General features: G+C 44.3%; 1 protein-coding gene across 1 annotated transcript; it reads left to right on the forward strand.

Annotated features, from left to right (window-relative positions):
* Positions 1–1,964: 1,964 nt before the first annotated feature.
* On the forward strand, positions 1,965–26,388 carry LOC144173965 (choline/ethanolaminephosphotransferase 1-like). The gene is made up of 10 exons (XM_077702348.1): positions 1,965–2,123; positions 3,994–4,144; positions 4,380–4,509; positions 7,909–8,053; positions 14,095–14,236; positions 14,613–14,697; positions 15,497–15,637; positions 17,369–17,515; positions 19,888–20,022; positions 21,608–26,388. The coding sequence occupies exons 2-10, from the start codon at positions 4,002–4,004 to the stop codon at positions 21,902–21,904; spliced, it is 1,365 nt and encodes a 454-aa protein (XP_077558474.1). The 5' UTR covers positions 1,965–2,123; positions 3,994–4,001; the 3' UTR covers positions 21,905–26,388.
* The last annotated feature ends 311 nt before the right edge of the window (positions 26,389–26,699 follow it).

The raw sequence follows: 26,699 nt of genomic DNA on the forward strand, positions 1-26,699 counted from the left end.
AGGGTTATGAGGCCAACACTCAGTCGGGCGAAAGAAGTTTCATTTTTCTGTCAAAACCATTTCTTTTTATGCGCTCGACATTCTTTGTTGCAAGTCAGAATTGCTGTTCAAAGACTACAGCTGGCTGTCGATAGGGCGGTGCCGACAGTTTTACGATAACAGGCGGTAGTACTATGATAGATAATTTTGCGTTGGGACAACCTTGAATGCTATCAGTAGTGCTGTATCCATTGTATAATGTCAGTTCAAAGCTGACACACCGTTCCCATTTTGCAGTATAGTATTATCTTTCAACGGAATTTTTATTTGCACCAAGGCGTGTGCATGTGTGGGATGCTACATCGGTTGGAAAGGTAAAAAACCCTTTAGCGTGAACTCCCTAGCCAGCCACTATCGCCAGGTTAACTGGTGATGAAAATGGGGCAGAGCGAAAGGAGTGGATGGAAAAGGTGAGAGGGAGTCGTGGGGAGGAGGTGGCAACAAACCAGCAACTCCGTAGTGAAGGCCTGGAAGAAGGGAAAGAAGCGGGTAAAACATTAGTTCTATCGTTTAAACTATAACGATAAACAACAAACGGGACGAGAATCAAATACAAAACATGAGTGACGAAGTGATGCAACAACGAGTCCAAACTAAATTCTGGTCGAAAGCTTTTTTGGCTGAGCAGAAAATGCCTAGTTCTATTTAGAATTTCTATCAACCTTTGAGTGTTTTGGCTGCCATATTTTTAATTTGGAAATTGAGATTTTCGTTTATAACGGGCCCATGCAGCACATACTAGTAAAAGGCACTGAAGAATCGACATTTGGACATGTTGGTATCGGTTGAATATGCAGAAGACAAATAGATTAGATAGAAAGAAAACAGGATGGCACGTACAGAGTGGAGCGCTGTCCTGACCACATCCTTTCCAGTGTTTTAAGTGCAATGCACTTCTTAAGCGACCCTGAACCTGCGTCCACCGGCGATGTCCGCGCACGTGGAGATGGGCGCGCGCAGCCTGGCCGCTGACATAGCACATACCCACGTGGGGGATTGGCCAGGAATCTCCTCGTCTTCCTTGGCAACGAGGGGAGATGGGCGCGCGCTGCCTGGCCGCTGACATGGCACATACCCACGTGGGGGATTGGCCAAGAATCGGGCGTGAGAAGGGCTAACGCACCTGCTTAAAGGAGTACTGACACGAAATTTCAAGGCTGAGATCCGCTCTAGCAATCAAGTACAACGACAACACAAATAGGTGTCTGTGAATAAATGCATCTTTCTTTATTTGTAGTTGTGTGTGTGATCTCTCTTTCGCGAACATTACCGAACCGCGCAAATTCAACTCGTGCATTCGCACTTTCACATTCTTCCCCTAGGGGAAATGCGGGGAATTTTCTGCGTTGACCCTCAAGATGTAAAAGTTGCTCTTGGGACTGAAAAAAACTGGTACCTACAAGCCGACTGGATCCGCATGTCCTTGCAATATATTAAATTACAAGAGCAGTCTCGCATTTTGGGTCAGTAAAGATGCAACCTGCACGTCGGCGATCGAGGGCGCGTGATAATGCATGGAGAAAGAGTTTGGCGAGTGGAATGACATCTTTTCGATCTGACGTTGGCTGATGGAGGGGAAGGTTCTCTGCACTTTCTCCCCTCGCATCGCGCAAGCGGCGCTTGTGATTCATGTGTTTACGCCTGCTCCTTCTCTTTCCTCTCTGCCTCTATTTCTCTCTCGTCATTTTTATTCACTCCCCCCCCCCCTCTTTTTTTTCCCCCCCTCCGAGCGCCCGAGCGCGCTCATCTTCCCTCCATGCGCTCATCGGAGGAATATTTTACAAGCGCTTTCGACCGTCAGAGGCGCTGCTTGCGTATTGCTTGCACTGCTTGCACACTCACCGACGTTTTTTGTTTACTTGCGCCGGCCTCCCTCTCTATTTTTCGCTCTCTCCCGAGCACTACATGAATGCGTCTCCGCCCCGCAGCCCGAACAGTTGTGTAACAACTGGTTGTAGTTCACAAACGCGCGCATTTTCGGCTCTAGTGATTTCGTCTTTTGTACACGTTGAAGGCAACTTTAGCGAACTAAGCAAGTGATTTACTCGTGTTGGACTGCATTCACGCCAAAGTTTTCATTAAACGTGAGTATGCATGAATGGGCACGTGTGAGTGAGTGCGTGCTGCGCCGTTTATGCATGTAGTAGTGCTACAACTAACCCGCTGTCGAGGTGTTGGGAACTCCTCAACCGGTTGTTTCGCAGTTTTCATTAATGTCATGCAATGGTCGGGCGTTGTAGCCAGTGGAGCTCTTCGATACTTATCTGCGCTCACCGCCGATTCTCCGAGACGCAACCCGCGCGGTGTATTTGTTTCTCACCTGGATTCCTGTCGAACAGAGTCCTCGGCCTCACCGCTGAACCCCAGTGCAGCATCGTACTGTCGTTAATAAAAAATAAAGGAAGAGTTGGATGTCTGTTATGATGCGGTACAGCCAATGAAGACACGCCTGTCTGTGCTGCTAATGTTTCAGTGTTTATATTATTACTGCTACGATTATTTAACGGAGCATTCCCTGAAATTTTGGCGCGACCGGACGCTGCCGTGCAGTGGCGTAAATCATGGGGGGGTCAGGGGGGTCCTGACCCCCCTTGTGTTCGGGCTGGGGGGGACACCCCTTGCAAGTGTCCCCCCCCCCCCCCCCCCCCCCTTGAGATTCATCTTTCATTTACATTTGGAAGCAAAAACAACTGTTGTTTTTGTCACTAATAAGTACTGCACGAGCTGAAATAACCATCCCGTTCCCGCTAAATAAAAAGAAGGTTCGTTTTCCACAATCGGCGACGTGCACAAGGTGCAAGCGGAATCACTGAAAGCAGGTAAAACCTGTTTCCGCTGTGGTTCGCCGAAATAAATTAAAATTATTTCCGCCAATTTGTTTTGAAATTGCTTGCGGTTACCGGGCTCGTTAGCATGCTCGTTTTTCTTATTTTAATTCAAATCACAATAGTAATTTGTATATAAATGAAAATAAAGCACAAAACAAAATGGCCGCCTTGGCAAGATGTGTGTCCCCCCTTGTGATTTTTCTGGATTTACGCCAATGCTGCCGTGGTTGCCCAAGGCCGAAACGCATGCCCAGCAGCCCAGAGCCGACCTTGGAGCTTGTGTTCCTTTTCCCCCTGAGCCAACCGTCGTTTTTCTTTCTTTTTTCGAGCTTGCATAATTTTGTTTTGAAGAGCTTCCGTGGACGTCACGATCTGGCTAGCGTGGTAGGTCCGCACGTGATCGTTGAGGGGGCAAATCACACGCACCCTTGCATGCAGCGCACGGGGAACACCGCCAGTTGCGCGACTTGGTGCTCGCCTTGTGCAACCATCTGAGCCTCTTAAGAACTCAGTGGCCGTGAGATGGCAGATAACTTCTTCCGTCATAAGCGTCTCGGCTCTAATCTTAAGTGGCGTCCCCGATAAGCCACACAAAAGGGAGGATAAGCTGACGCGTGCCACATCCGGTGTCTGTGAAGCGCACTGCTTGCAGACATATGTATGTCAAGCGTGTAAAGAAGACGTTTTCGTGTCAATCAGCCTATGACAACGCTGGTTGAAAGCAAGTAGGTAGGTAAAACTTGTAATGAGCTGAATATAATTCATAAAAATTGTGTGGCTAAAAAAAATGCAAGGGCTACTTTAGAATCCATCAGCCCTCAAAATTTGCCCACAGAACTCATTAAGGGGGTCGTCGTTCATTCCATAGGTGTAGATTATTGTTCTTGTTGAGCAGCCAGCATTTGCTGATTATCACAGAATGAAACAGGTGGCCTCACAACAATTCTGAGCAGTACATGCAGTCCAACACCACCACCGCCATAAAAAATGGATAGACAAAAAAGGAAAGTATGGAGCTGCTCTGGAGCTGTCGAAACTGGGAAATAAAACTGACGAAATGGTTACATATCTGCGGCCATTTGTTCGGTTCAAATGTCCTTGCCAATATTGCACGTTTCCATTCCAGGTGCCACCATGCATCTCGAAAAAACTACGAAGACGAAAGAGAACTTCGGTGGCTGGGTGCTGCCTGTTGAACAGATGGACAATCTACGAAAGATGCCCTATTTGTACAATGCAAGTGCGGGCTCCATATTGGAACTGCTGTTCCTTCAGAGGCCAGTAATCTTACACAAACTTACGCTCGAAAGATGCGCTTGGGTTTTCAGACAGCTTCTCATAGGACAATAATTTAGAACTTGGTGAACCTTTCATTCACAAATCATTCTACCTGTGGTAGATGTTTTGGAATGCTCTCGTAATACCTAAAAAGAAGCAAAAGTGTCTAGAAAAAGTGAAAACTAATCTGTTGTCCGAGTACTCGCAATTGAACGCACTGATCTTGTCACCTAGGTTTTGGGTGTGGTGCCTGAAGTTTGTGCCTGCAAGAGTGGCCCCTTGTGTTCTCACATGCACAGGACTTGTAATAAATGTGTGTTGCTGCCTGATCCTCCTAAGTTACAGCACCGACTTGCGCTCAGAGGTGAGCTTACTGGTTTTTTTTGTTGTTGTTGTTTTTTTTTAATTCTCCAGGAATTATTGTTGAGTGCCCCCATTCCTATTTGAGTGTGTTTGCACAGAACCTCCCATTCTCAAAATTTTTGTAATAACTTCTGATTTTAAAACTTTTTATTGCTTGTAACGTCGATAAACAAGGGAGTTGAACGGAGCCATCTGATAGGTGCTTGCAAACACGTTATTGCTCTGCATTCTTCTTAATGCCAATGTCTTTTTGCTGTTTGGGCTTCACCTTTTCATTTTGTTATGCCTTGCCTGTACACATGGTTCTCCTTTGCTCCCACTTGGCAGGCACTAGCGCGGCGCCGCCGCATGTTATTCTCGCACAATGTATTAATAGCGCAAGACCTTGATGGCCATCGGGTGTGTTTACACCGATGCCAGCATGTGGTTTGCTGCTTGGTGGTACTACCAGGAACTGCACTCATATAGGGTGTCCTTTTCCAAGCGTATTTTTAGTCACTGATTGTCTTCTTTTATTATTATAAAAGCATTGTAGGAGCAGCATTGCTATCATTTCAGTGAGTGACTGCTATGGCTAGGATCATTTTGTGTGCAAGAAGGCCTATGACTTGTACACTACCTTTTGCTTAGAATTCGTTTAGATTAGTAAGCAGACCTCTATTATGGCACAGCTGATAGCCCAGTTATGAGCCGGGGCATGCGATAACTGCCTGCGTTGAGAGAGAGAGAACAACTTTCTATCATCTAAAAGGACTTCCGACATCACAAATATGAAGTAAGAAAAAAAATATGTTCATTTGGATGAACAATAGGACACACTGGGAACTGGCTGCCCATATATCACTTGAACAAAAGAGCTACCTTGATCATCATGATTTATGGTTCAAGTGAAGAACGACGAAAAGTTTTTATTGCTATCATTTGTAATAACAACGGAATTGCACAATTTCGGTTACCTGTCACTAGCCCATTGAGCCACCTGGGCTGGATGCGAGTTGACATGCGTAAACAATATTTTCTTAGCTCACGGAAGTATGTGCTGCCCTCTATTCTCTAATTTTTGAAGTTCCGGGATCCTTTATCTGTCGATAGACGGTGTTAAATGTAAAAAAAAAAAAACCACAAAGTGCGAGAGAAAAAAATGTAATGAAATGAAAGCGATTTTCGCATGTAAAAGGCTCAGTCGAGTCGAAAAAGCACATAAAGGGGAGGGCAGACTCTGAGTACGGCCATGAATGTGACTTCGCCCTGGGTGCCGGAAGTGTTGGTGCAACTTGCCAAGTACTCTTCTGCGTATTTGGTTTGACGCCTATCCCCAACGTGCACACTTGTGCATCAGTGTGTGAAGTTGCCGCGCCATCGTGTTGCTTGCAGTTTTCACTTGCCCCCCTATGTAGGATTTGTTGCCAAAATAAAATTGGTACTTGAAAAATTTTGTTCATTGTACATTGTTGCTACTGTGATAAAAAAGTTAAATCAACCAGTACTCAATGTAAAACTACAATGTACTGCGAGAACTGGAAAAAAAAAAAAGCTCTTGCCTAAGGTAGAAGGATTGACATTTGGGCAAGTTGGTACTGGTTACGCATCTTCAAAAAACAGCGTAAATACAGACACGGGTGGAAGAAAATGTCCGGATGATGCTGTACTAACAACTAATTTTATTGCAACCTGTATTTTCACAACTATTTTATTGAAAGCTTTATTGTTAAACATAGGTCCCCATTTGTGGAGTGTAAAATGGGGGTTTATCAAATTCTTTTGGATTCGGTGTATGTCAGTCAGACCGGTTGTTGTATTAATGTTAGATTATTAGAGCACAAAAACTCAGTAAAACGCGCGACGTATTCACATATCACTAGGCATTGTTCTGGACACGGGTGCATTCCGCCGTTTCAAGATACCACCATCCTTTCGGTTCATGGCGATCAGCTCATTAGGGAAATCCAGGCATTCCACATTAGAAAAATAGGTGATTTGTGCATTAGTGAACCGTCGATAGCGCTGCATGAGAAAGAATTTTTGTTTTTGGATCAATCAGTTTGAGAAATTCATAATCTGCTGTGCATCATGATGTGTGAGCACGTGGGTTTCGGTCGTAGTACTTATATGGTGTTGCGGTTTCAATAAAATTAATTGTGAGTACAGCGTCATCCTGTCATTTCGTTCCCCTAGTGTCTGTGTACTTACGCTGGTGTTCGAAGATGTTTGCATGAGGTAATTTGCAATATTTTTATTCTTGTGCACTGCACAAAAGTAGAAGCGCGATTGCTTGCACGAGCATGACCAGTTGCTGACATACGAGCGTTTCCAGCATTAGCTGTGTTGCTTTGTTTCGAGCAGTAAGGTTGCATCAGGTTCAGCAGGTTTTGAGAGAGATACATGGCAGCTGAAAGGGAGCAGTTGTGGACTTTCTGGCAAATTATGAAACCAAGCAGCACCATTTAAATCCTTTCTTGGAGTCCCGAGGAAGCAAAGAACATAAACACCAGAGGCTGCAGCTTTGCATTCGTAGCTTCATTGACATGTTGCAACTTGAGAACCAGTGCAAGAACTTGGACACTGTGCTTGCCACGATTGGCAGTTCCCGAACTGGACTGCCGTACAGCTTTCTGCAAACCCTGCCTAATGTGCACAGGGTGCTGCGACAACAAATGGGTGTTCTTAAAGGATTTTCATTTACACCTGCTATGTTCTTCGCACTGAAATGTTGCACGAGGGTTTATTTTCTTTAACACAAGCAGTAGTAGCACTCTGTCTTTTTAAGGACTGATTAAAAACTTTTTGCCTATTGGGAAGAAGCTGGCTTTATTTTTTTTTTTCCCTCTGAAGGCGTGTCTGCACCCACAGGTGAAAAAGGGTTTTCTTTCGATTTAAAAAACAATCGAGGGCAGCGCAGTTGCCCGCATTATAATGCAAAAAAAATGGACCAGAAAGTGCAATCAATGTTTGCACAAAGTTCGAGCATAACCAAGCAGACTGTTTCTCAAATAATTTTTTGTACACTCATTTATTGTTGCAATACCTGGTATACTAGTTTGAATATTTTATTGATCCTAGATGCTGATTAATTGTTTAAATAGTGTGATAATTGCTGTTGTGCTCACTGTATGTAAACAATATGCTTAAAAAAAAAGATAATCTGGAGCAGTGTGACATTGCAGTGTGCACCTGCAGTTGACTCTTGTGTCAGGGTTGCATTGAACACTCGTAATGCACATCACAGCCAGGGACAGTGAGAAATGTGTGGATCACTTGCCCATCTGCATTCGGACAAACGGATGACGTTCATTCTTAGTGCCGTAACGGATCCCGGTGTCCATCTGCAAACGGTGACGGGTGGCTGCCACTAATGGGCCGAGGGTGCGCCCTCTCTCTCCCCTTCTCTTGCCACCACCAGGCACCGTGGTGGACGTTTGTGCTGTGCGCATGCTCCTTGTTCCTCTACCAACTGCTGGATGCCCTAGATGGCAAGCAGGCCATCAAGGTGCAGAACACCGCCTTGGAGGAAATGTATGACCACGGTTGTGACGCCCTCTCTACCTGTGAGTATGCACCTCTGGGTGCAACACTCTCTCTCCCTCTCTCGCTCAGACTCACTCTGTTTGGCGAAGTGTTACTAAAAGGGCCTTGCTGAATTAAGAAAGCATTTGTTCAAACTCGTGCTTTAATTTCTTGGTTCTTTTGTCAATGAGTAAGAGAAGTCTGCATTTGCAGGCTTTCTGCAAATGTGCAATGCTTCTTGTAAGCTAGCTGGCCTGTGAAGTTGCACTGTGGACAATGCAAGTGTGAGGTCTTTGGATGCTGACCATCTTTAAGTAGAAGTTCTTTAATTAAATGAAATAAATTGGTGGCCCCAGCTGTGAACTATTTCAAAGACAAGGCATGCAGACACATGGCAAATTTAAGTGGGGACTACGACTGTTTGAAATCAAAATGTGCAATATCGTAGCATCTATATAACATATAAGAAAAAGTTGCAATGAAGTCAATTTGTTAGTTCGGTAAATCAAGGTCCCTCATCCTCCCCACTGCCGCCGCCTCAAACGGGGCTGAGAAAAACAAGCAGTGGCATTGTTCGTGTGTTTCCTTTCTGGCACGCCCCCTTGCTTGCTGTGATGAACTGCGTGGTTGCGCAACAGCACTCACTGCAGAGCTTACATTGGAGGAGCGGTCATTTTGAAGGGGGACAAACCAATCAGCAGCAGCAGCTGTCCGAGTAACCATTGGCACGTTCAGTCAGCAACAGTGAGACGGATCACGTGGCATGAAAAAACAGTATAACTGGTATAACAGTAACTGACCAAGTCAATGCCCAAAGTGACATTTCGGAACCTGTACAAGCTCCTTGTTCATAATGGGGCCCTTGGTCAGTGACTGTTATACGTAGCGTTTTCCAGCAAATAGTGATGAACTATCCTCATCTTTTGACTACCTCACATGGCATGCTGCGTTTCGCATATGTCCATGTCTATGTGCACTCGCCATGTGTATTGCCTCAAGCCACATGGTGTGCCAGAAAGAAAAACAAACAAGGACCTCAATGCTCGCCTTCACCAATGGTCGCTGGGGCAAGGGCTTGGGAGGCTCTAAAACATGGTATTTTTAAAGGCCAACTAAACTCAAAATTTCGACCTCTTGAAAAGACATTTTCATATAGTCTGCTGAAAAAGAAAGCAAGGTGCAAAATACGACAGCTGAAATACACGCACAGATGCCGCAAGCGGTCAGCAAAAATCGGTGATTTTGAAACCGAAATCGAGAAGAGCACAGCCATTGAAGTGATGCTGCAGCCATCCAGCGAGCGGCCGGACGGTCAGTAGCATGGGAGCAAGCCTGCGCGCAAGCTCTACGCACGCACAGGGCAGCAAATGGGTGAAGCATTCGCAGCAGAGCTCGGCTGGTTCTCCAGCTGCGTGGCTGGCCAAAGGAAGAAGCCCCCGTCGGCTGGAGCGTCACAGGCTGTTTATGTGACCCGCCGACAGGTGCAGCGTGGTCGGCGGCGGAGCTTTTTTAAACGCTTCTGACTGACTCACAAGGCATTTCACGGGGCTACCATTCGTGTCCAAGCTGATTTGGTGGTACTACTTACTACACATTAAAACATTCGTGTCCAAGCTGATTTGGTGGTACTTGCTACACATTAAAAATAAATTTGGTCGAGGTGAAATTTGAGTGCAGTTGGCCTTTAAATGATGAATTCATTGCTTCCTTTAGAGCTTTGTGCAAGCGGTATTAATTTGTCTCCAACCAGATAAAAATGTGCCTAGTGTACACCTTCAGATGTGGCATTGTCTGGCTTTCACCCAAGAGCTTCAATTGTAATGAAATAATTTCAAGATGATTCATTTCACGAGTGAAAAAACAGCGCTAAAAAGACAGGACAAGAAAGGACACAGGACCACGGCGCTGACTAACAACCAAATGTGTTTTATTTCTTCAGTCAGCATATATACTTCACCACTATCACAAAGCAATGACAAACAAATTGATTGGAATACTCCGCCTGCGCAGAGGCTAAGAGGCGATCAATCAGACATGAATTTTATCTCTTTTGGATTGATCGCCTCTTAGCCTCTGCGCAGGCTGAGTATTCCAATCAATTTGTTTGTCATTGCTTTGTGATAGTGGTGAAGTATATATGCTGACTGAAGAAATAAAACACATTTGGTTGTTAGTCAGCGCCGTGGTCCTGTGTCCTTTCTTGTCCTGTCTTTTTAGCGCTGTTTTTTCACTCGTAATCATGAACCAATCAGCCCAAATGCGTTCCTTATTGCAATGATTCATTTGCATGTTTTTAAATGCAGGTGTTGAGGGCTCTGTTAAGGGAATCAGTTAATTAAAAGTGTGTTATACATTGTAGTGTACAGACATGTGATCTGTAATTTAGAGTGTAAAAGCTGATTTGTTGCAATTAATTACTGCTAACAACTTGTTAATTATTTAAAATTCTTTCTTGCCCACGGTATTGACATTGGTCAAGTACCGTTAAGTTCTGAGAGAACACCCTCCCCCCGAAACATCGCCCACCCCCTTAAGGGGAGGAATATTCAATTTACCAAAAGACCTCAAAGATTGCCCACCACCTAAAATCGTGCTAGGTTCGATGCCTTGAAAAGCCTGTGAAGCTCCCTCAACGAAAACTTCTTGCAGCCGCGAATACTGCAGCTGGCTGCTGCTGGCTTGGGGACAACGCACAGCAGCACCGGTGCTCGTCAAATAAACATTTATTCCTCTTTTAAGTGCAGCGCACTTTAGGGGCTCGCCCTGTTGTCATAGCCCGCTGTAATGCTCGATGTCAAGCAACTGCCGGAATCAGGCGGAGCAGCGAGATAACGGACCCAAGTAGAGCCCTGCAAACCGTCGTCAGGGTGTCCCGCAGAGGCTTCAAAAACCAGGCGGTTTAAATAGTCATAACCGTTCGAACCTCATTAACCACTGACGCTTGTGATACATCTCCTCGTTGTTTAGCACAAAGAAAACTGCAGGTACATTTCAGGCAAAATACCGCATTTACTCGCGTAATGATCGCACTTTTTTTTTTTTAAATTGATGCAAATTTAAGGGTGCGTTCATTACGAGGGGTAAATTTTTCGCGAAAAACTTTTGAGCACAGAAAAGGCAAGCAAGTTGCAGGTCAAAATTTTTACTGTACATCCCATGAACATAAAATAATAAATAAAAACATAATAAAAACTCCGCACGCCGCCGCCAGCCGCTTTGCAAAGCGACACAAAATGCAGTGTTCTCATGAATTACGGAACGCGCCGGAACGAGTTTGCTGCGAGGTGACAACAGGTTGACCAAAAAGTGGCTGCCGCTGTCACAGTGCGGGACATCAAAACAGACATGGGGGCCGACGCAGAAAGCTGAGCGCATTTTTTTTCTTGGTCTTGTGAGTACATTACGTGCATTTTGTAAGAGTTTCTGCCTTATCAATATTGAACGCATGCTTGCCAATATCGCTAATACCGGCAAGTCTGCGGCAATAAAGTAGCCATGTCCTCTTTGAAAGGAAAGGAAACAGAAGGGAACAGTGGTAAGCACGATCATCATCAGCTAGACTTAGCAAACATACGACATACTGCTGCGCCAAGTTCAGGGTGCGTTCATTGCGCGGGAAATTAAAAAAAAAAAAAATCGAATTTTGACGACAAACTTCAGGGGTTCGATCATTACGCGAGTGCGATCATTATGCGAGTAAATACGGTATATGTAATTAACCGGCTGCACCCCCATTCATTTTGTTCGGAATGTTCGTTGGGTTGGCTTTTATGATAGTAAGCGAAAAAAAAAAGTGGCAGTGCAACGCCGCCACGTGCGGGAGAAAAAGCAAGCACAAAAAGAACTCCCGCTGGCGCTCTTTCAGGCAGGGGGCGCGCAAGCACTGCGAAGGTGGGAAATTTGAATTGCACTGGGTGGTAGCTGGGAAGCGGATAACGGCGCTACAGCCCATTATGGCGAACTCCTGCTCTGCACTTCCAACAGCTTTCACGTTGAGTGGAACAGCCTTAATTTTTCCTCTCACCTGGTCCAAAAGCTTGCCCATCCCTTATTTTTTACTTGATATCTCCATAGTTTGGGTGGGCGTTGCGATCACTTTTTTTGTAGTTTTTCTCGCCTGACCCGAAAGTACGGCCCGTCTTGCATTTTGAATTGATATCTCAGAAGTTCAGGCGGGCGTTCTCTCGGTACTTTACGGTAGTGACAATTAAACTTGTCTTTGTAGTTAATCTTTTTGTGCAGTTATTAGCATGACCACTGCTTGAATTTACGCGGCGCAGACCTTTTCTTTTCTCTCTCTTGCTTAAAGCTGAACTGATTGCAGACAATTCGTTCGGAGTTATCAGTACTTAGCATATGCTGCAATTTATTGAGCACAGTTATTGCAACCATATTTCTTTCCGCATTTTTGCTGATTTGTAAAGCATACTCCGGATGTGTGCCGCACATTGCCAGGCACGTCACGGTCGTAGTAACTGTGCTCCACACATTTTCATCGATTACTGTTGCCTTTCATGTGCCTCACTGGCTACGTGACATTTTCAGTCTGGCAAAAAAAGCTATACTGAACTTGCTCCTCCACAAGGTGAATAATCCCTTTCTCAGTTTATTCATCCATATACGCACTGCTCTTCTTTTTTTTCGATTTCTTTGCTTTTGTACAGACAGGTAGCTTTTGTGAAGGAAGTGAGCTTCTAATATAATCCTCTGCGCTAATGTGCAGGTGCCGTACGATTTTCTTGCACAATGAACCGCGAAGTGTTGTGCATCGGCCGGCAATTTGAATAGATGCTGATCTACTGCTTCAGGGTCAGCTTCAAAATTAGGAGAGGGCATGTCTAACGCCACCTACCTCCCAACATGTTCAAAACAGTTGCTCTTTTTTATTTTTATTATTATTTATTAGTGCAAAAAAGTGCCTAAAGGGGTGTTTTTTCAGCCAAGTATTGTCCCTTTGTTTTTTTTTTTTACGCATGTGTTTGTGTATTTTGTAGCACTAGAAATTCTGCAATTGTTTTGAAGTGTGCATGATAACTTCTGCCTGCAACAGAGTGGTCAAACCAAGTGATGGCCTTTCAGCCCACACTGCCCCTTTCAGCCCACACTGCCTGTTTGTTTTCCTTGGTAGAAATTTCGGAAAAGCTAGTCAGTTGGAACTGAACAAAAGGAAGGAATTTATAAGAACTTTTCGTTACTTGCATTGTTTCAAACTGAATAAAAGCCTGTTTTATTTGATTTTGCCACCAATTTTGCACGAGTGCTTGAACAGTCAGCCAATTCTTTAACTAACGTGCGTGAGCGGCCATTTTCCTGTCTTATGACGCTCGAAGGAACACCCTAGCAGACGATGGGCCCAGCTGGTAGTGGTTTCTGATCATGCACTTAATCTCGACATGTTTGCAACTTGGCTTCCGTCATACGGCGCTGACCCAAGAGAAGTCGCCGCTCGCGCACGCCAGTTAAAGATTTGGCCGACTGTATATCATCTGCTAGAGGTGGTTTTTCATTGAACGTTTGTGAACGGCTGTGAACGTTGCAGAATACAATATTCGAATGGAGTACAATACGAGGTTTGAAATCAGGTGCATACCATTTAGTCTTGAATAGTTAACATAGTTAACTCTTTTAGTTAACTATGTTATAAAGTTAACATAGTTAAAAGTGATAGTTAACAAAGGCATGCATAGGACCTAGTTAGTACAGTCTTGAATTCATATTTTGCTTGCGCTGCATGCTTATATGAGGGACAGGGACATATGCATGCTGTTGTTTCAGCTACCAAGTAGAATGATTAAAAGCCTTGCTTTATTAGTTTAGTTGGAGCATTTAACTCTTTTTCAAGTCAGCCGGCTGCTTGCCGCTAAGTTGTACACTTGTAACAACTTGTTTGCCAAGGAGCAAAGAAACATTTCTGGAGCAAATCTGAGTTGAACAGTGACCCCGTCGTGATGCAACTTTGACATCTATTTCTCTGGCACTGGGTACACTTGCCACTGTGCTCTGTTCACAGCATAGCATGCAAGTGTCTGTGCATTGAACGAGGGTTGACAAGTTGCTTTTTTTTTTTCCCCTCCTCTTCTAGTTTTTGTCACCACCTCGATCTCCATTGCCATGCAGCTGGGTGACTCCCCAGCCCTGCTCGTCACATTCTTTTTTCTCTCTGCACTGGCATTTTACTCCACACACTGGCAAGACTATGTGACCCACGTCATGGTCTTCGGCATGTAAGTGGCTCCTCACTCTCGCCAACAAAGGTTCTCTTGTGCGAAGACCTGCGACATAGACAAGGCGGCTGCCAAAGCCCATTGACTCAACTTTTGACAGCCTACACATCCAGTTCAAGGCAATGTGGTGGCTGCACTGACGCACTTATTTCTGGTGTGGATGCTGTTTTGGGGGATTCAGTACAGTTGGCTGATTTTTCCCTACCTGATGGTGACGGTAAAAATGTCCAAAATAATTAGGTAGTCTGAAAAAGCATGGTATATGTTACTAGGCTGCTCCAAAGAAAGTGTCAGAACATTCAGGCAGTCTGAAAAACCGACGGCTGTTGTTGCACTGCTTTGTATTTGATCCTTTTCTCTTTCTCTTGCCCACCAGGGTTGATGTCTCGGAGTGCCAGTGCCTCATGATGGGTGTACACCTGTTGACGGCCGTCTATGGCCAAAGTATGTGGATGACGGATGTAAGTGAATGCGTCTCCTGCCCAGAAACGGTGCGCTTCATGTTTTCATAAAGCCATCTTCGTTGAATTAAGTAGGATATAGGTATTTCCCCTCCGCAAGTAGGACAGTGCAAACAAGGGGGGTATGTGCCAGCCTGATAAGCATAACATTATGCTTGGAGCTTTACTATCATCAGCCGGTACCCACAGCTTGACGTACAATGGGCTTGGTGTTGCTTAGCTCATCATAAGGCTCTGCATTACGGCTACACAACACTAATCTTGGATACAGGCCCAACAGTGGTGATTTGCCGAGGCTGTCAGACAAAGTAATAAAAAAAAAAAAAAAGACTCAAAAAGAAGGGGACAACGATAGTAATGAGTGGAAATTTGTGGAGATCAAACACTAATTCTGTAACATTTATTACTTCACAAGGAATGCTTAGGTGTCCTTGTAATTTTTTTTATTTCTATGTTGACAGTCTGCCCATTGGTTGTAATACTGTAGAGCTCATAGTCGTGCTTGAAAGCCACGTGCAGCAATTGCTGTTTTTGTTTTTAATTTGAAACAGAATGAATTTTTCTATTAACATGAGGTTTTTTCTGAGCAAGCTGCATAGTTTTCCCTTGTTGTAGCTCTATAGGTGCATTTCAGGTGCATGCCAATATTGCCTTTTCAGTCTTTTTGTCACCACCACCTGATGCAGCAATATCTGCAGATGATGTTTCCGCTGTGGCAGGTGGCATTGGTTGACATGGTGGGTGTACGCTGCAGCAAACTGGGTGTGTTCTCAGCCGTCCCCCTCTCTCCTCTGCGCAGGTGTTTTACGGCTTCCAGCTGCGGGAGATCCTGATGCTGATGTCGTTCTGCAGCGTGGCCGTTGCAGTACTAGGAAACATTCGCATCGTCCTGGGTGGAAAAACGCCTCTTGACAGCTTGGTGAAGATCCCTCGCCGCACAGTACGTGGATTACATACTGCTCAACTTTATGCTTTTTTTGTTCTGCTCTGTCGGAAAGAGCAGGGCAGCATGTTTTTGCTTGGTGTACATGAGCGAACAGCGAATGCGTGCCAAGCGTTTTTTTATTCATCTCTGTCACATTGCTCCAAAAAATGCACTAGTTGCATTTATTGCAGTAAGATCAAATGTGTTCCTTTCTTCCTTTCTTTTTATTTTTAAAAGTGTTCTCTATTTCTTTAATTTTAAGCATGACTAGGCAACCATCTTAAGATGTCATTGTATTGTAGGGTACGCTGTTGGAACCCAATTTTACGACGTTGGCAGTTACAAAGTTGGACGGGAATGGAAAATATTCCTTTAAATTGAAATATGCTTTGAAAGGAATGGCTCGCAGCTTGATTGAGGAATGAAAAATTGATTAAAATTGTGAATATCGCAAAACGAGCTTTGGAACTTGCGTTCCAACTGTATTAGTTGTCCGCGATAGTTTTCGTCAAAATAGGGACTTCACTGCAATGCTCCCGCTTGCATCTTGTTGGTACGATGTGTACAGTGGTGACTAAAATTAAATTCCTCGGTTGAGACAATAGCGCTAGAACTAATTCGGCCTCACAGGCTACACATTGGGTGGCCTCCGTGCTGCACTATTCTGTGAAAATTGAACGTCTATCTGTCTTGCATTAACTCTTTCGGGACCGCCGGAAAAAGTGATGAAACAGGGAGGTCTCGGTACAAATTTTTTATTAGATAAAGCAAAGGCACCATCCTGCCTTAGCATATACCAAAATGCAGCTAATTATATTTTCTTTGACATACAATACCAAGTTTTACTTCAACTTTGACGATAAAACCATGAAAAAATCTGAAAGTACGAACTTCGTAAAAATACTCAGAAAAAGATAGAAAAAACCGTAAATATAAAAATATTAAAAAAGAATAAAATTATTTTAGGATATACAAAATCTAGCACAATGTTTTGTTTCTTCATCGCGAAACTTTGATGCGGCCAGGTGTAACTGGTTTTTTGTTTTGTGTGTGATCTCTTTGGCACTAGGGCCATGGCTACGTCGTCGCCCAGGTACACACCGGGCTTTCGTCTCGGCAAAAACTTGATCCGTTTCTGCGCTGGTGGCAGGAGATCACCACCATAGGTAGTTAACACCCTAGCGAACAAATATAAACCAGCGAGAACATATTTTCAGCGCACATAGCTACCCCAGAGCCAATTTAAACCGAAACCAACACCCACCTTTGAGGGCAATTTGATGTTCCAGGCTGAACAACACCCGAATCGTCACTCGAGCTGAAATCTGATCTCTAAAGCCGCATTCCGACTCTTCACTGCCACTCTCATCGTTAAAATCCACAGTAGAAGGCGAAGATATGCGAGACCAGACGAGGCGGATTTCTTATCACGCTCGCGCGAGTATGACGCCATGTTTGTTTACATTCGAAACCACTGCCTGTCAAAATAAAATATCTGATGAGTTGCCGCCTGGCGATAAAAAAAGAAACTTCACAAAAGAGAAAACTCCAGTTTTCAAACTATCTCCTAGATGTCGCTAGGTGTTCCATCGAGCGAAAATTTGTATTCTGCAGGCTCGCGAAACCATCGATCATATGTGATCGATGGCCTATGGAGCGGTCCCGAAAGAGTTAAAGCTTATAAATGGTCTCGGCAAGACTCTGTGTCAAATTTCCTTGTGCCCTCCCCCTGTTCCCTGTTTGTAGGAGCGCACCCTGTACCCGCTGGCTGCCCTGCTGAGCCTGTCGGTGTGCCTGTGGGCCACGTTCAAGGCGGGCCTGGTCCTTGCCCACCCGGTGATGTTCCTGGTCACGTACGGCTTTGCCTTCGCAAAGATCACCATCAGGCTGGTGGTGAGCCCCTGCGTCACTCTTCAGCCTAGCAAGTTGCGGCACCATGGTGTGGGGATGGGGTCTTGTCTCCTTGGATGCTTCTTCCCCTGAGGGAAAGTTTTAAAAAAGAGGAAAGCTACTGTTAATGTCATATAGGGCAGCGTCGTATAGATGGTATTGACTGAAAAGTTTAGCTGTCAATTCCTTTGCTTGGCAGCACCGGTAACGGCCACAGACATGGTGGGGCTAGTGCCACTGCGCCCGCACGCTGCAGAAAAAAAAAAGAACGGCGTGCGTCGTCTGCCCCGTTTCTACCCGATTCTCAACAGTGGTGTCAACAGAGATGTTATTAACCGCTTTCAAATTGGAGTCAATGCCTCACTTTGCGTTCGGTGGGGTAGAGTTTGGAACGTCCAACACACATCGTGTGCTTAGCACAGACAAGTACCACCATCCCGTGGAGCCCGACTTAACCAGTGACGGCGCACTCACATGGTTGCCTGCATGCGTGCCTCGCCAGTGAATACAACCTATTTAGGGAGGCTCTCGCCTTTCCTCGAATTATTTGATTACTGGCCTATTTTAACATGTACAAACTTCTGCGCAAGAATAAGTGAACCTCCTAAAATACTATTTTCACGGTGCATTTTGAATTTTCGGGACAAATGATTTTCTCATAGCATATTTTATTTATTTGCTATCAAAAAAATTATGCAGGTATGCTTTTTTTTATTTAAATACTAACACTGCGAAAATTGCTTGCGTATCGATGTTTGGCCTCAAGCATGCCTGAAGTTTTCTTTTTGCCCAACATCACTGACAAGTATGAGCATTGCCACTAGATTGAGTAGTTTGGAAATGCCTTGCCTATTTAAACATCTCGTTCAAGAATTCTTTTGAGTTTTGTCCTGGCGGCTGGATTGAGGGACAGACGGACAGACAGATAGCCCAAAATTTTTGCGTCTGAGTAGCCAAAGAAAAACTTGCTAAAACTGAAGATTAGTAGGCTATTTTTCGCATCATTAAAGGGAAAACAAACGCAAAGTGACGACAGACAAAAGGTAACATATTATCAGTGCTGTCTGTTTGTTACCTTCTTTTTGTGTGTCGTCGTTTTGCGCTGTCCTCCCTTTATTCAAGAAAGAATACAGTCTTTAAAAGGCGATGCGACAAAGCGAGACGTACACGATGATTGTTGTCGGGGTAGTGGACTTTAGTGTGCCACCTTTTACGTTCTCCCCGTCTGGGGTTTTACCAAGTGCAATTTTGACTGCCCGCAGGCATTCATACATTTCTATAAATGAACTGTGTCATTCGGGTTGTGATCAATTACTTGAATTCATACAGTATCAGAAAAGCAGCGACGTTACATTTTCAAAGTAACTGCAACTGTAGCAAGTTACTGTTGGAAACTCTGCAACACTAACAGAGTTACTTTTTTGGCTTAGGTAACTGTAACTGTAACACTTACTTTTTATTCGTAATGTGTCCATGACTGGGGCAAGCCCTACAATCACGGCAGAAGTTGCCGTTTCGACGGGGCAAGCAAGGCAGCCGCTAACGAAATAACGAACGACTGAAGCCTTTTTTTGTTGTTGTTGTTCCTGTTGTATGAACCTCTAAAAAAAATCCTGTTGTAGAAGTCTTTTAATAAGTATACATTTGTAGTATTGATAAAACAAATTTAGTCTTTTAACAAAAATAATATTATGGATTTTGCAGCCACAGGCAACATTTGAGCTTGTTTGTGAGCTGTGCCAAGTAAGAATGGCGCAGTTCCCAGCGGCGGTTCCACAATGCCGCTCTCATTGAAGGGTAGCTCACCGGAACATGTGTCAGATTTTTCTCTAGTATATATGCATGTGGAAGCCATAAGCAGTTCACCTACTGCTTACAGTTTCATAAGAAATGGGCCGAATATCTGATCAGTTGGTGCGTGGACGGCGTTCGACAATTACTTGACTCGTCAAGTGGGGGGTGTGGGAGTGGGGGGGTTGTAGCTTGGGTCATCTTGAAGTAAGGTTACTCGCACTGTATCAGCTTTGGGCCAGTAAATTTGCACTGTGGTGCTCTAGACATTGCAGGAAAATAACTCACGCTACGAATAAAAATCCCAATTGCTGTGATTACTAATGAATGTGAAACTTGCCTCCCATTTCAAGCAAGGACAATGTATTGCTTGCAGCCTACTTTTGGTGCAGGCAATGATTTTGCATATTTTTCAGTGCAGCCAGGGCAACCTGTAATGAACCTGATGGTCAAGTTGGAGTTTTGTTGGTTTAGAAGATTTTAATTGGTCTGCTTCTACTGATTACGTAAACTTGCGTCCGAGCTACTTTTGGGTCGTCCAGTGCTGTGCAGCGCCCTAATGTGTGCCAACTCTGTGTGTGCAGCTGACCACGGTGTCGTTTGGGGAGCTGGACCTTTGGGACAGCAGCCTGGTGGCCCCGCTCTTCCTCTGCCTCAACTCCCTGCTCAGCTCAACACCGCTCTCGCTGCCCGTCTCGTCGGCGCTCATGTGCTCCATGGTCAGTCAGTCGTCCACTGCTGCCAACTGGTGGCGATTGCTGAGCGAGCACGGAAAGGGAAATTAAGCCAGTGTGGCAGCTGCAACCCACGTTGCACTAGGAATAGGGCCGGCGCCAGCAGACCATGTGGCTGGTTTCAAAGCCCCTGTTATTTATCAAACTTTGTACGTGTAGATTCCATGCAAAAGCGAACACAGTACAATATAAGGGACAGAGACAAGTGCTAACTTCCAGCAACATTTATTTCAGGGAGTGTGCAGATGGTATATGCCCCCAAATGGAAAAAAATACACAAAAGAAACCATTAAAGAACCACACACTTGCCATGCGGGAACATTTTATAGCCTGAGGAATGTTAACCCTTTTTCACAAATCTCTGTAACAGGGTGCTGACGCATTCAGGTCCCAATCTACAAATCTTCTCCACCTTGATGATTTCGTGTGTTAGCCCATTTTTGGTTTTTCCTATCGTGAGACTTCTGTGCAAAAAACCTCACACCAAAAAGTGGAAGCGAGGAACTTTCCTGCAGTGGCACCATGAACTGGGCTAGCATAGAATTGTCATAGCTGCACCGCTATGTGGGGAAAAAAACGATGTGTGCGTTTTGTGCTTTTGTGCGATTATATCAACCCAGTGTTGTTTCACAAGTTCTGTCCATGTTGCCCCGTCCAGGTGTCAGGTCGCCCCTTTAAATGCAGTCGGGCTACAAATTCAACTGTCCTTTACGAGTTCCTCTGTGGATTGATTTTATTTTTGAAAGAATGAGACGAAACTGCTTCTTTTTCTGTAGCCTTCTGACAGTGCCATGTTAGAACTGCACTTGAGCCCAAGTGAATCTTGAACATTTTATTGACTTTCTTGCTTTTGAGCTTCCTTTTATAACTCATGGAGTGCATACAACGCTGTGATCTTACATTCCACATCACGTTTATGCTTCGAGTGATGCTATGCTGTAATGTTGCTACAATTGGAAAGACTAAGGACCCAGAAGCAGAGTGATGCCAACAGGCATAGTGGGGTCATGTCGTGTCTGCTCCTGTTTACAGTCCTGGGTGGGTACATGTTTGCACAGAGGGATGTGAGCTTTCCCTCGGGCTCTCCTATTCTAAGAACGCATTATGTGCGCCTTCCATTCACCAGATGACTTTCTGGCCCGTATCTGAATGGAAACAGAATGATCTCTTCAGGCCGAGTGGTCGCTGCAGCGCCGGCACTTCCGAATATGACATCATCTACTGCCGGCCAATCGCGAAAGGCAGCTAGGGCTCCGATTACACCCCGAGGCAGGGGTCACTTGTTTTGACGAAAAAAGGTGGTTTGGGTATAGTTACGCGTGAAATAAACATGTTTTTCGAATTTTGTGTCAAGAAAACTATAAAGTAATGCACCCAACACAATTTTTTTGAAAAGCTCTTCAGCAGCCCTTTAATTATGTACAGTTCTATGCAAAAATAGACAGGGACTAGAAAGGACACAACACAAGGGTCTTTCAGTTCCTGTCTATTTTCGCACTGAACTGTGCATAATGGAGTACCAACTACGCCAGTCAGTTACGTCACTAAGCCCTTTGATGTCCGTGCGCAGGTGTACAGTGTGATGGACTTTGCGCGCTACTTCACCTACGCCAGCTGGGACGTGCGCGAGGCGCTGGATGTGTGGATCTTCTCCCTCAAGTACCCAGTGGGCGACCCCCGGTGCCGCAACGGCCAGAACGGGGTCTACCTGACGGGCCTCAACAACGACGAGGTCCTGCGCCAGAAGGAAGCGGGTGCAGGTGCCGCGGCTGCTGCTTCCTCCACCAGCAGGCAGCAGCACAGGCCGGGAAAGCTGCGGCTACGCAAGTACCTGGGCCGCGGCATGGGCAAGGAGTGCCTCAACTGAGGACGCCCACGTGACGTGGGACCTGGATGCATCGTGCAATGGGGTGGAACCAGTTTGCCGCCCCCATTGCTGCTGTGTGTTGTGTTTGGGCAGGTGACACAAGAGAGACCAAAGTGTTGAGCTGTACCAGGAGGCTTCGTGTGTTGCAGTAATTCCGGTGAAGTGGGTCTCCATACATGTGAACCTGGCAGTATGCCACTTTTTTTGCAACGAGCTTTCTTTGGAAGGATTGAAAACGTGTTAGCGCGCACGAGCAAGTGGCAGTCCCCTGCAGATATTTCTCTCTCCCACAGCTCTAAACATTTTGAGTGAATGAAGCTGGTACGTTGCCATTTCGAAACGAAGTACTGCTGAAACGTTGTGTGCATGTGTGCGTGTGTGTGTGTGTGTGCGCGTGCATGCGCACAAACATGGGGGATGTGGGGAACGAGCTTTGCTTATCATCGAATAACGTGTACTGATAACTGCATTCTGTTCCAAGGGACGCGTGAACGACGCACATGTGGCTTTAATATTTGCTGTTGTCTCAGGGATCATCAATTTTGCAGTGTCTCTAAAGAATAAAAAAAATGAACTAAACGTGAGCTTTTTTTTACGGCAGCTGTAATTGATTCATTGGCCAATCCCCCTGGGTGGGTATGTTGTTAGGCCTATATACAATTTTTACATTAGGTAACCTTTACATTTATCCTAGCAATATGCAAGGCAACATCAAACTCATTGTACATCAAGCTGTGGGTACCGGATGACAATGTTAGACTGCTGAGCACAAGGATACGGGTTTGATTTCCGGCCACGGCAGCCGCTTTTCTGATGGATGCGAAAGAAACACCCATGTGTCCGAGATTTCGGCGCACGTTAAAGATCCCCAGGTGGTCAAAATTAATCTGGAGTTAATTAATCTGCACTACGGCGCACCGTATCACCTGTGAAGCGTCGGCGTGTAAACCCCACGATAAATCAAAATCAACGTTCGACCTCAATGTGTAAGGTTTCCTAACATTGTGCAGTGACACCCAGTGGAGACGTCAGGCAACCATTACAATCAAAATGCAGTTTGCTGTTGGCATAGTCCAAAGCAGGCTTCCCTGGAACTTTATTGTAAAATAAACATCGATCAAAATGTTGCAGCAGCATCTATGCAAAGCCTTGGTTGTAGTGACTGGCAGTTGAGCAAGGCCTCAAGCCTGTTGTGTGCCTTATCCCTCAACCTTAGGGTTCTGTACCTGTATTCCAAACAAGCAAACAAAGCTCTCTAATGTTCTTTTAATCATTTAATAATCATTTTAATCTCCCACATTACAAATGGACAAGTCATTTCATGTGTTGTTATTGCTCCTATCCATGGCTTGCAGCTCTCGTTTGTTTGCAGCACAACTAAAAAATTTGCAGTGCTGAAAATACAGGCTTTTAGTTGACAGAATGATTGGTTAACTTGCTGCCTGTAATCACTGCTCCAACAATACTGGAAATAGTGCACCTTCCATGTTTGTCAAGTTCTAGTCTTTTCTGCAACAGTAATGACATTGCGATTGGTGAGGTTGTGCGCCAGCTGTTGTACCAAGGGGATACTGGCCGCTTAAAAACCTCTGTATACAGTACAGGCCGTTATTTTTATGTTGTTGTTTTCCAGCATATTTCATTTAAGCTGGACGTTCTTATTGTGCTGTCCATATTTCAATTCTTTCCTCGTTGTGCTGAAAGCTGTCGCATCGCGCTCTAAAGGTGTAGTCATCAGCTTGTTTAAACAGTGTCACCCTTCTCTTGTCAGTTAGCACTGCGTGACAAAATTCGATGGTTTCCACGTCAGTTGCTCCTTTGATTTCAGCCCATAGAGTTTGGACAGTGCCTTGCCGTATTGTCGACCGTGTTTTCTGCCCGCTTGCTGGCATGAAGGAAAGAAAATATTTAAGACTCCACTCTGTGGCAATTGGGCGCCTCAAAGCGGCTTTCCACTCATGAGTATGGCACTCTGGTAGAGACGCACTCCACATTGGTGCTATCGCTGCACTTGGTACCACACACCGACTGCACATGTAGAAAATGTGAACGTCTCTGGTCCCCTTTAAGCAACGGACACCAGCAGCAAAAAGACCAAGCTTAGTACTGAATAGTAAGTGCAACATGGACACAGTAAGAAGGGCATTGAGAGGACCACACGAGATGCTGTTCCTTTCAACATTCTTTGTTTCATTCATGCTGACCTTACTGATGAATTTGAACCAACTCAATCCAGTCCAGCCCAATCGTTCAAGCAATTCGTATAGCATACCCCTTTGTTTTCCGTTTTCACGTGTATCCATTTTATTGTAACTCTATTCCATTATTCTCTCACATGGTTGCACTTCTTTCTGCTCGTCTTTTAATAAGAAGCGATAAAACATCTGTGACAAATATGTATGTGATGTCAGGCCCAATATAAGCTATGAATTCTTATTGTGCTTTGTTTGTGTAACAATGCTGTTGTTGTCAACACATTTTTGACATCTGTTTTTACCCCTCTGTGTCTTGACATGCTGTGATGGTAGCTGACAGCTGAATGTACATACATACCTACTGTGTACCAGGTACATATGTGTAACTGTCATGCGTGTTAATGTGGTAAAAATCTTACTCCTTGCAGTTAATGCCGAGCAATTTGGCCTTGCTTATCTAATGGCCCGGTGGAATCTGGCTTTGCTCTCACTCTCTTATACTTCACTGGTTTTGCCCTGTTTGTGCGTTATTTTCGCACAAAGTGTGCTAGTTCCTACATTTTTGTTGCCTGTTCGTGCTGTTGCTTGTAAATTTTAGTTGTGTGCGGTCTCTTGTTTTGCCATTCATTGCTATTCCCTCGCATTTCCGTGTACGGTTGAGTGCTTGTTATAGTGTGATGCCATCATGGGCCATATTTTACTATATTGCCTGCTTGGGTGCGTGGTGCCAGTTCTCAAAGTACCTGAACTTGCTCGCTTCTGTGATGCGCAAACAAATGGCTAGAAAGTGCATTTGTTTTCTTTTCTTTTTCCTTTTAGTAGAGCCCCGATTGGACGATGATATGAAGCAAGTGCATTTTATTCTTTGACCTGTATAATGCACACTTCTAAATCCCAGTGATGAATAGTACGAATATAGTTGCTGTTTCCATGCTGCTCTTGTTTTTGTGTGTATGTGTGTAAAACGAGTGTTACTTTCTTAAGGTGCCTACTGCTCAGTGATGCAAGACTCATCAATAAATTAAGTCTGAGCTTGTGCGCGGGAGAGTAAATTTTTTCCCGCTTCATTCAAGCAATATGCTTCAGTGACAAACATACCCAGTGACTTTTTATGCTTGCAAAGTTGTCTTCAGATATGAAACCAATCTATCGAGTGTGTTGACATTATATATTCAGAGCAACAGTCCTGTTTATGAATGCATATGTTACTTGCAAAGGGAGAAAGTTGTTTCAATTTAGCAGTCTAAAAGAAATCAAGCAAATTTTAACCTGGAGCCATTAAAAAAAACTGACTGAGAATACACCAGCGATAACTTGTGATTATATATTGCCGAGACCATCTGTCAATGAAGGTTTTATTGTTTCTTCAGCTTTTCAATGATTGGCAGAATATTCCTCAATAATTATGCAGATGCTTGCTGCTGCAACTCCTTTTTAAACAATATTTTACAGACAGTCCTTCGACATTCTTCACAGCCTATCAAAATTATCGTGGTAACTTTAGCTTATCTAATTATCAAAAGTATTATGTTGACAGTTCTATGCTAGTTGGCTATTAGAAATACTATATTGTTGGCAATCAACAGAATTATACAACAAGTTCCACTGTAAAATACTCTGTCTATCAATAGCATATTGATAGTCAACAATCAATTGTACTGTGGGTAGTTTTTCCACCGTCAGTAATTTGATTGCTAGTCAGCGACAGTTTTGCATCACTACTGCTCCTACTGTGATCTCAAACACACCAGTTATCAGTTTACCCAACACAAGGAGCATAAAGTATCAAATATTACCACTTTGGGAACAAATATCGCACAAAATTATGTGTTGTAAAATGTGTATGTAAATAAAGTTCAGTACACATTGGAGACTAACAGCGCTGTCCATTGTGAGCAAACGGATGCAACGGAAACTGCCGTCACTACACTAACGCACACCCCTCCTCACAACAATGGCTATAGGGGCAGATTTTGAGCTCTTGTTTACTGACCGGATGGCGCTATAACATGAAAGCAAAGAATTAATAGCGAGGCTTGCAATACTTAACCCTGTTGCAGTACTGCAAATTTCACTCATATGAACCATCATTTTTTTTTTTTTTTACACTGGCTAGACAAAGTTGAAGGGCAGCTATGCATTTCATGTTCTCACATTGTAGCGGTTTATTGCTTCATAATAGCTATGAGTGATTATATCTATGCTTGTTGTTTTAATTTGTTAACAGAGATATTGCTTTGGTGATGTGTGTACGAGTTGGTTTTCAATAAAGCAACATTTTAAAATATTTTCCAGTGCCAGTGGCTTACATTTTTAAAAAATTCCAGGCACCTCAATTCTGTTAGGAAAGTTGGCACAGGTTTATAAGGCTTAACAAAGCATTAATAATACCATTTATAGAGACTTTTCATACATGTGGCAAAAGCTCTGGACAAGTGTTGAAATCTAAGCAAAACTATACAATCAGTAAACAGCAGTCAAGCTAGGCCCTCAAATTTTCTTAATTCTAATGTTATTTTGCACATTGAAAAATAAACGAAGTGGTATTGTCTACGTTGTTTGCCGTTAATCGTGCACAATTGCTACCTGCTTTAAATTTT

The sequence above is a fragment of the Haemaphysalis longicornis genome, unplaced genomic scaffold (assembly GCF_048455015.1).
Source record: "Haemaphysalis longicornis isolate Haplotype H1 unplaced genomic scaffold, Haemaphysalis longicornis Haplotype H1 scaffold_3, whole genome shotgun sequence".
In the NCBI taxonomy this organism is placed as follows: Eukaryota; Metazoa; Arthropoda; class Arachnida; order Ixodida; family Ixodidae; genus Haemaphysalis; species Haemaphysalis longicornis.

Bases quoted from the DNA above. Each gene is read 5' to 3' on its own strand.
- LOC144173965 (XM_077702348.1), top strand. From the start codon at position 4,002: ATGCATCTCGAAAAAACTACGAAGACGAAAGAGAACTTCGGTGGCTGG. The intron at 4,145-4,379 runs GCCAGTAATCTT...CTTGTCACCTAG, and splicing joins GAACTGCTGTTCCTTCAGAG to GTTTTGGGTGTGGTGCCTGA. The intron at 14,698-15,496 runs GTAAGTGAATGC...TCCTCTGCGCAG, and splicing joins AAAGTATGTGGATGACGGAT to GTGTTTTACGGCTTCCAGCT.